General features: G+C 41.0%; 1 protein-coding gene across 1 annotated transcript in view; it reads right to left on the bottom strand.

The window, feature by feature from the left end:
• Window positions 1–786: 786 nt before the first annotated feature.
• zzef1 (zinc finger, ZZ-type with EF hand domain 1) overlaps window positions 787–10,356 on the bottom strand; it is a 29,606-nt gene continuing 20,036 nt past the window's right edge. Inside the window, exons 47-54 of the mRNA XM_057053627.1 lie at window positions 9,921–10,280; window positions 9,691–9,834; window positions 9,102–9,270; window positions 8,897–8,995; window positions 8,599–8,764; window positions 7,779–7,929; window positions 4,325–4,396; window positions 787–2,422 (exon numbers count right to left, since the gene is read on the bottom strand). Of these exons, the coding sequence (XP_056909607.1) occupies window positions 2,342–2,422; window positions 4,325–4,396; window positions 7,779–7,929; window positions 8,599–8,764; window positions 8,897–8,995; window positions 9,102–9,270; window positions 9,691–9,834; window positions 9,921–10,280 (1,242 nt within the window). The 3' untranslated portion in view covers window positions 787–2,341. The remainder of the gene's footprint in view (window positions 2,423–4,324; window positions 4,397–7,778; window positions 7,930–8,598; window positions 8,765–8,896; window positions 8,996–9,101; window positions 9,271–9,690; window positions 9,835–9,920; window positions 10,281–10,356) is intronic.

Raw genomic sequence — 10,356 nt, 5'->3', positions numbered from 1 at the left:
TGGTGTGACTCTACAGCCCTATTCCTGTGAGGGTATTCTCATTTGCCATCAGCCTGGTTAAATTCAGCACAAGTACAATCTCCATCCTCTTCCTGTCTCAAATTTTGCTTTGTGCCCTCACTTCTCATGTTAATTACCGGATTAGCAATTACCGTTTACATTGATAATCAGTAGTGTAATGTCCAGTGGTATCTGTGATGATGGTAAAAAGATGGAGATTGTTACTTTAATTCCACGTTCCACATTTTCATTAATGGCACCCTGAACGTTCTGCTTGTAGGTCTTCTCACTGTTGCTGATTCATTCCATCTGGGATTGAAGAGTTAATTGTGAATAACAGGAAGGAGGCAGACCACTGGGTAGAGGAGCTGGAGCATCATGAGGCAAGGTTGAGAGCTGACTCACGCCAGTGTGGGAGCCTGTTTGGTGCAGAGGGGAACTGAATCATCTAAAGCCTTTCTGAATACTTCATGCATCTGAGGTCATTATCACTCTGGAACATCATCATTATAGGTGTTCAGGCAACCGTGCATGTGGCACTGTGTTTTCTGATATTAAGGCAGGGAAAAGATTTGTAAAACACACATCCAAAAATGAAGGAGGAATATTAATGCTGAGTGATATGCCTCATTTCAGACAGGAGGATCTGTGCTGATCTTATAAAAGATGAGAACCAATTTCTTGAAGTCATCTCTATTTTTAGTAGAAATGATCACATTTCAATCCAAGCAGTATGTTTAGCCTTCAATGTGCCATGCACACAAAATCTGAATCAAAGTGTCCATCTGTTAGTGCCAATAAAGGTTCTATTTGCCATGGGTTGATATCAAACTCTGCTATGCAATTAATATTCACAATTATGTACATTCAAATTAGTCTCCAAACACCAAGTATCTGCATGAAAACAAAGCAACATTAAAAGTAAAAAGATACAAAAAAACTTCAAATTAAACAATATATCTTTTTAAAATAGAATTAACTATTTGACTAACGAGGGTTTAATTATGATTGCTTCATTTTTAACCATAGGCACGGTGTAGGTTGGTGAGGTGTCATAGAAGCAGCTCACACATCTCTTCTGTCCTCACTGCAGCTGATGTTTATGTAAACAAAACCACATTATCCCACAGTCTCCGCAAGGACAGCTTGGTCATTCAAACAAGAAAGACAGGAAAAAAGGAAGAAAATGTTTTTTTGTTGCCTCCCCACAGGTGTTAAAGATTGAGTTCCACTGTTTCTTTGGTATGAGACAAAACAACAAATATGCTCATTACATTGTCTTAAGTGAAGTCATTCAGCATGAGCACATTCTTGTGTAATGAGCAAATATGCAGGCAAATCTATTTTTGTTACTGCTACCGAGATCCTGCCTCTTAAAAAAATATTTTTGTAGGTGTGCCTTATTTCCAATGATGAAACCCAATGGATAAAATAAAGTCTAATAAATAAACTGTTTTTAAAAAAAAAAATATCAATCACTCTTCAGGAAATAATTGTCATGGTTATTTGACATCTCTCATTCGTTCAGTAGTAATGAAGTGAAAATGTAATGATAGACTAAATGTTTCAAGTGTGCCATCAGTTTTTCTTCACTTTGTACACTCAGCCTATGAACTCATCAGCAGTAGTAGCAGCAGTAGCAGCCCTGCAGTGGCTCTAAGGTGACACACTCATAACTAGGTGAAGATGCAGACTGGATAAATGTGTTAAGGATAGAAATGTCTTGTATGGATAATTTCAATGTTTGTGTGCACGTAAGCCAGAGAAGTAAATATGGGAGTGCAGAATGAGCTAGAAGGTCAGAATGTTCTCCATGTGGTAAATAATGATATTCTGCTGAGCTGTACTGTAATTTTAGGATTCTCTACATGTCCGCTGAGACACACCAGTTGCCAAGGTGACCTATTTTCACCACGGACAATTGTGGAACCCAGACTAGCTGCAATTTAATAGGAAGGAAAGGCAGAAAGGGGAAAACTGATCCCCTTAAGAGCTGTGAATTTGGCACACTTCATGTCCTTTGACCCAGCTTCTTCAAGTAAAAGCAAAATTTAAAGAAAAACAAAAGACTTCAAAACTGTTCAGTTCAAGTGAATTCTGTTACACAATACACTGTATTCACCAATAAGGCAAAAAGGACTTAGACTGAGTAAAAAGTGCTTCTTGAGTTCCCTGTCCATGGTGGCATAGTATGATTATGTGTAGTCAAAGCACTGGGAGTTCTGGGAGTTCCCACTCATCTGCATTGTCAAAATGAACCAGCTGAGTCAGGACATGTGCCCCCCTCCTCCACATGCCCTCCCAACTCCTGTAGACTGTTCCCTCTTCCTGTGAGCTGTTCTCAGGGGGACATATTGAGGAGCTGAGTGGATTTATTGGGATAATTGATGGCCAGGCTGATGGCAGCGATGTTCTTCAGCGCCTGTATCATAAAAAATAAAGATATAAAGCCTGAGTAAAATACTGAAGCACAGAGGCAGAGAAAAGTAAAATGAATGTGCAGCTCAACAGACATTAAATGAAAAGATTAACTGAAATTCCATGTACATTAAAATCAAAGTGCTTGAAATAAGCAAATCATTTAAATTTTCATGATTAAATAAAACAGTTATGTGGGTGATGTGAAGCAGGATTGTATTACAGTGCCTTCCTTGGATGAGTTCTACTGTTCATGGTTTTCTAAGAATTAAATGAAATGAAGCGTGTCTTTTTCAGAAAGCCAACAGCTGATGTCTGTGCTGTCTGAAGCTGATTCAAGGATGTCATGATCAGACACAAAAGTGGCTGAAGGAATAATTGATGTGAGATGAATAAAAGAAGCAACGAATGCTGCATCTCCAATCCATCTAAAACTGTGACTGTTTTAGACTGGCTGACTGACATTGATTCACATTCTCTGATGCAGCAGATCAATGAGTACAGCACCATAAAAAATGCTAAATACATGAGGACAGGTGGTGTGGCTGGCAATGATATTTCTGCCACAAAGAAAGGAAAATAAGCTTTGTGTGGGTGGGGAACATCTCTTTGTGAAGCAGCTATGTTCGATATGCATGACAAAATCAGGAAAAGTGTCAAATTTAGAGGTTAAGGCTAAAATGTTGAGAAATCCACAACAGTGATCCCTCACCCCTTCAATTTATATATTTTCTCTTTAAATAAAGAAATAGCTGCCTACAAACTGCTGCTGGAAATGTTAGGGATAGGGGCAGTAAAACAAATGTCAGCTCCAGTAAGCAGTGGTTTTCTACAAATATAATCTTGGACTCAGTATCACTGTCATTAGAATACTTATGGCTACTGTAGAATCTGATGTGTTTGGCTCTGACAGCTCAACAGAACATCACTGCCCCACTTCCTCATGTCCACTTAATGACCTTCAGGTACATCTGTTGCGTTAAGGGTGCACAGTGCAGAGAGCAGCGTGGCATGCTTTGCCACAAAGTCAATGGCCTGTAATTAATAAATACATTAGTCCTGAGTGACTAGGAACCCATAACAAATTCAAAATAAGTGGAGGAGGCGGAGGTGGAGGAGCGGAGTTCTTCTGGGTGTAAACAGCTTGGTGATTCGTTACAAAGAGCCACTTACTGCAAGCCCACTCACATCAGCACCACAAGATCTTTCAATCAAAAGGACAGTCAGTACATTTGCAGTTTAATCAAGCTATGCTTAAAATTAGACTATGGCGTCTCAAAATTCAGTCCTTTTCCCAGTTTACATGCAAATAAGATAAGCAAATAGATGCCGGGAAGATGTGCTCCTCCTCGAGACTGGGAGGGCGATATGTATCTTTTTAGCTAATTAATACGGCCACCTTTTGTGTTGTCACATTATAAACAACAAGCCAGGCAACAGGAAGATGGATAAGTGCACAGCTTCTTTCATTTCGTACATATATGCTTTACTTATTTTGCAGATAAGTTGCACACTATTCCTTCTCGCTCCTCCTGCATTTGGCTTTCTTGGATGTTTTTGATCCGGTGTCATACCCAAGCCTGGGTGTTGTGGAGCATGTGCACATTCTTGGTCTAGTTTAAGGTGTATACATGCCAGGGGAAAATGATTTCCTATCGCTTTATCTAGGTGTTTTATGGGATGTGAAGAGCACTAATATCAGTTGAACTAAAGCATTTACATGCACTTCAATTCTCCAGTTAAAATCAGATTGAGGCATTCATTTGTTTTTTAAGTGTTGTAACCCCTTAACTGGCCCCATACCTGAAGGTAAGAAAATCAAGGTGGGACTAATATGTAACAACATGAAAGAAGAAAAACAGAATTTATAGTTAGAAGCACAGAAACAGTTGAATTTAAGTCTTACTGCAGCGGTGTGATCGCGGAGCTGCTCTTCAGTGGTCATGGCTAACAAGTACTGATGGAGGACGCCTTGGGCCTGGAAAACACATGAAAGTCTGGTGAAACTGTTTATAGATGCAGCTCGTAAAGAACACAAAATAATCACCAAGGCCTAATAGTGGTCATGAGTAACATTAACAAAGACAAATAACCCAAGCAGGTTGCATAAGGTATGGCTTCAGCGAGAAATGAACCTGTTTCCTGGATAACTTTTCTCTCAGTAGAGTAGTATTTATGAACTCTCAGTAGAGTAGTCCAGATACGGATACTCTTAGCATTAAGTGTCACTGCGGAATGTCAAAATGATCATTTGTAATTTTAAAAAAAACTGAAGGGAGCTTCCATGAAAGTCTTACAACACAGACATACCTCTGCTTACATACGCATGAGTGGCTGGAACACACAGATAAGACTATAGAGTGACTAATTTGGCCAAATGGATATTTTAGCAGTGGTCCACCATTCATCTCACAGAAAGTCTAGCGTTTTAGCAGGGAAACATTCTAGGATCATTTGTACTGTCATTAGAGCATGATATAGTTTGTTTCCTAAATATAACTTTTACTTCCTGCGGTGGATAGTTCATTGAGTCTCAGTGGAACCAGCCATTTTGAACTCTATGTGCTTTCAAAGAATGAGCTCCAAATGGAATGTGAATGTCAGTGTGAAAGTCTAGCCCTTTAAAAATAAGACAACATTTCGCTCGGTCCTAATATGGCCACAGAAGAGTTTGTGATGTGACCAGCCAACTTGTTAATTTCCCATAATGTTAAAGCAGAATCAACACAGAATCAACACCCTATATATATATATATATATATATATATATATATTATATATATATATATACACACATACACACACACACACATACTGCTCACAAAAATTAAAGGAGCACTTTAAAGAAACACATTAGATACATCAGATCTCAATATGAAGTTGGATATCTATACAAATAACGACAGGGCAGTGTCTTAGGAACAAAAGGATGCCAAGTCTTTTAATGGAAATAAAAGTTTTCAGCCTACAGAGGGCTCAATTGTGTAGACACCATAAAATCAGAGTGAAATGAAGATGTGGCAGGCTAGTCCATTTTTTCCAAAACTTAATTTCTGCAACTCAAAATGCTTTTCAGTATCTTGTGTGGCCCCCACGAGCTTGTATGCATGCTTTACAACGTCACGGCATGCTCCTAATGAGACGACGGATGGTGTCTTGTGGCATTTCCTCCCAGATCTGTGTGAGGGCATCCCTGAGCTGTTGTACAGTCTGAGGAGCAACATGGCGGCGCCTAATGGACCGAAACATAATGTCCCAGAGATGTTGTATTGGGTTTAAGTCAGGGGATCGTGAAGGCCATTCAATTGTTTCAATTCCTTCATCCTCCAGGTACTGCCTGCATACTCTTGCCACGTGAGGCCGGGCATTGTCGTGCATTAGGAGGAAACCAGGACCTACTGCACCAGCGTAGGGTCTGACAATGGGTTCAAGGATTTCATCTCGATACCTTATGGCAGTCAGAGCACCATTTCCTCGGCAATAGAGGTCTGTGCGTCCCTCCATGGATATGCCTCCCCAGACCATCACTGACCCACCACCAAACCTGTCATGTTGAACGACGTTGCAGGCAGCATAACGTTCTCCTTGTCTTCTCCAGACTCTTTCAGGTCTATCACAGGTGCTCAGGGTGAACCTGCTCTCGTCTGTGAAAAGCACAGGGCGCCCGGGGCGGACTTGCCAATTCTGGTGTTCTTGAGCAAATGCCAGTCGAGCTCCACGGTGCTGGGCAGTGAGCACAGGGCCCACTACAGGACATCGGGCCTTCAGGCCACCTTCATGAAGTCTGTTCCTAATTGTTTGGGTAGAGACATTCACACCAGTGGCCCTCTGGAGGTCATTCTGTAGGGCACGAGCAGTGCTCAGCCTGTTCTGCCTTGCACAAAGGAGCAGGTATCGGTCCTGCTGAGGGGTTGAGGACCTTCTACGGCCCTGTCCAGCTCTCCGAGAATAACCACCAGTCTCCTGAAATCTCCTTCATGTTCTGGAGATTGTGCTGGGAGACCTTCTTGCTGCAGCACGTGTGGATGTGCCATCCTGGAGAAGTTGGACAACCTGTGCAACTTCTGTAGGGTTAAGGAATCGCCTCATACTGCCAGTAGAGATAATTACGCAAGCCAAAATCAGCACGAGTGGAAAACCAGCCAAAAAAGGTCAAGAGGGAGAAACTTGAAATGACCTCCACATGTAAAACCAGTCCTGTTTTGAGGGTTTTCTAATTGTTGCCACTGAAGTGCACCAGTTGTTAATTTCATGAACACCAATACAGCTGAAATTGATTAACGAGGCCCTCAGCTGCTTAACCAACCAGAAAATTATCAGACAGGTTTAATTCAATTCATGCCAGGCCCAATAAAAAAAGTGTTCCTTTAATTTTTGTGAGAAGAGTGTGTGTGTATATATACAGTATATATATATAGGGTACACCCCTTAATGAGTCCCCAGCCAATCGCAGGGCCCTGCGTGAGCATTTAGGGGTGTGGTACCTTGCTCAAGAGTACCTTGGCAATGATCTGAAGGTGTCCTAGGACATACCCCTGCCACATGCCCCTGCAACCAGATCAACTCACAAGTTTTGTCCACACCAGGACTTCAAAAGAGAGCCCTCTGCTTCTCAGGTAAAACCACATTAGATTTTTCCTAGTAATTTAGTTTTATGAGATATATTATAAGCTTTTACATCTCAGTATTTAAATGGAACTGAAGAAAATCCCCAGTAAAATTGTTGTTACAATTAGTTGCTGCTGCCCCCTATGGTCATCAAAAGAAGCTTCTCGTGAGCTTCAGGATGAGATTACACAATTTAAAGATGTGATTTTACTGTCAGATCAGCATTAGAGACATTCCATCCTAGCACCTTTTGGTTCAGTAGCATCTACAGATGATTCCTCAATGATATCATATTTATAATTGTGGTCTTCTGTTAGTTAAGCATTATAAATGAGTGAGGCACAAAGGGAACCTCTTCCAAACACGGGCCCATTGTGGCCCAGCCTGGCAGATGGCAGGGCGGTCTTTGGAATATATTCTCTCATCTTCAATGAGAGACAATTGCAGAAAAATAGATAGTCTGATAGTCTGATAAAGTATTCATTTTGTTGATTTTATGCACATCAATCAGATGTTTGCAGGCTGATACGTGTATAACTAACAAACAACTGAAAGGAATGCAGACTAACAAATGCTGTCCTCATCACCGTCAGTCGACAATGCAGTCAACACAGAAGAGAAAAATAAAATCATCTAGCTAAACAAACACCTACAAGGAGCCATGGCCCACATCAAATGTTACACTGTATTAGTGGAAAATGTGTTCTGCATGTACAGAGTAAAGTGTACGTCTGTGTGTGTGAGCCACTCACAACAGCATGGGCTTCTGCAATGAAGAAGAGTTCAGTGAGAGCTCTGTGAAGAGGAAGCAGCACAGTGATACTAGTGGGATCCTGGCTCAGGCTGTTTTCCATTGACATGAAGAGTCGCCACAGAGGTCGTAGTAGAGTCAGTTCACATGCTCTGAAGAGCAAACACATATATTCATGTATTTAAACATGTAACGTGTTTAAATGTAACATGTTATTCCTATTGAATACATTATGTGGCTCAGTTGGAGCACAGAAACATTTCAAACTGTTGTGAAAAATCACCCAATTATCTCTGGAAAAGCTAGGTTAAATTCTGTTAATTCAAATGTACCAGCTTCAAAACTTGAAAGGGTGGATGCTTAGAAAAATTCACAGCACCATCTGCAGTTGAAACTAATCCCTTTCCTTTTTCCATAAACCAATCTGATAGGTGTTCTCTACTCTAATTTTTATTTGTTAAGGTCCCTTTAATAATAGATTAACTGCATCACATTGCCAGAAAAGCCTTTCTATCATTTGTGTGACTGTCTGTTGAGTCAGTTGGCACATATGCAAATACCTAAACACATCCTTTACCTTACTTCCACGGGGTGACATGAGGGATTCATGAAGCTTTTATGCAAAGTATGTGTGGTGGTGCAACCCTAACGCTGAGGTAAAAATGTCTACTAGCCCCAACTAAGCACAAAAGAAGCTGGATAGATGATTTAAGGTTACTTTAGGTGCTTTTACATGACAATACAAATAATACAACAAAAAAAAAGAATTAATGATGAAGAAGGTAAAGGAAACGCAAACTTGAGCAGAGCTGGGCTCTTACGTCTGGGACTGGCACTGCAGGAGGCGGAGCAACAGGTGAATGGCTTTGAGGCGCTGGCTTCCTGTCTGACGACAGGCCACACCCACCTGCCACTCCCAGATGTCTGCTAGTGGCAGGTGGCCGAGTAGTTGGTCATCTCTCAACATTTGCTTCAGTATCTCAAAGCCTGATTGGTGAGGAGAATGGAGAGAAAGATGATCATCAAAAGAAAGAGTTACTGATCTGAAATGAAAGCTTTGAGTATATTTGCCGAGTTCCTTTTACTCTATATGCATGTATCTATTCTCAAGTGAAGTACCTGTCTGGAACCTTCCTCTGTGGCCACCCGTGACAGTGAACTTGTAGCCCCATTCGGTATTACTCATGTCTGACATAAATCTGTAGTAGAGTGTATCACCTGAGAGAAAAAAACACTGATAAACTCAAATGCAACAGAAAAAATTGTCAGAAGTGAGCACAACCTTGAACATAGAATTGGAAAAAAAAAATTATTTATTCCTAACCAGGGATCTCAAAATCAGTCCATTTCTGAGGCGAGCCACTAAAGTTGTGAACGTCCTGGAGGAAATCACTGCTGCTCGACACGATGAGCTCATCACAGCCTTCCTCTGTGTAGCAGCGGGAGTCAAATTTTACCGAAAGGTAGATGGCGCCAGGAATATGCACCTTGTCCTAAAAGAAAAAGAAAGCACCACATGAAAAACATACAAATTCTTTTTTTCTTAAATGTATCTTTGAGTACAGAATTTTGTGTACAGAATTAGAAGATAAAGAAGATATGTTTAAATACCCACTAAAACTGTTTCATAGTTATGGTTTCCAAATTAATTCACTGGGTCAACTCAGTCCCTGCAACATATTTGCTAATTTAAAACTTCAGACTACTTCATTTCTATTCAATACAGGTTTGAATTCTCAGTATAAGAGATACACAGCTCCCATGATCACCACATAATTTCTATTCCTGATGTTAATATTAAAATTTAAAGGCTATTGAGCTCCTGGTCTTCTTTTCAATTATGCAAAAACTAAAATCCTACAGGGGTGGTAACACTGCTCACCAAATTTTAGCTATTTACAAGTTTTACCCACCTCGAAGTTGGTATTATTGTCATACGGGTGTTTGGACTCTCTGACCAGCACAGCCATCCCTGGCTCCTCCATGAACTGGCATGCAGTGAGAGATAGACTACACAACATGGCCTGACTACAGCCCTTTAGCACCCGCTGAAGAATCTGATCACAGTAAACATCAGGGCATTATTTTAAATGTGACGTTTCACACATAGCTTTATTTTCTCTAACAAATTGTCCATGCCCACCTTCTCCCAGAGCTGCTTCTCCTCAAGCTGCATTAACATGTCTAGGATATAAGTCATATGTGAGGCACCACTTAGCTCCAGTGCCTCCTCGCTCAGTGGCATCTCTGCAGGCCAGTCAGCCAGGAGCAAGGCCAGTACGTGGCGGGCATACAGTGTGGCGATGGCCTCATTTACCTTCACCAGGTATTGACGGACAGTCCGATTGCTGCGCACGTCAAGCTCCTTGTGGAGGAGAGCAGAACTTTTAGTACGTCTCTGTTTGGAGTAGTTGAGCTGCAAGTCACTCTCTGAATTTGTGATGAGCTTTTGGGCCACTACGTTGATCTCCTCTGTGGCCTTTTCACAGTGACTGGGTTTAGACTGTGGGAAGAGAGCAAAGATGAGAAAACACAGGAATACACAAATATGACTTCTTTTTTTTTTTTAATTGGAGTAA

This window comes from Takifugu flavidus, chromosome 14, assembly GCF_003711565.1.
Source record: "Takifugu flavidus isolate HTHZ2018 chromosome 14, ASM371156v2, whole genome shotgun sequence".
Taxonomy (NCBI): domain Eukaryota; kingdom Metazoa; phylum Chordata; class Actinopteri; order Tetraodontiformes; family Tetraodontidae; genus Takifugu; species Takifugu flavidus.
The sequence above is the reverse complement of the archived record's forward strand: the minus strand, read 5'-3'. Positions and strand labels throughout refer to the sequence as shown.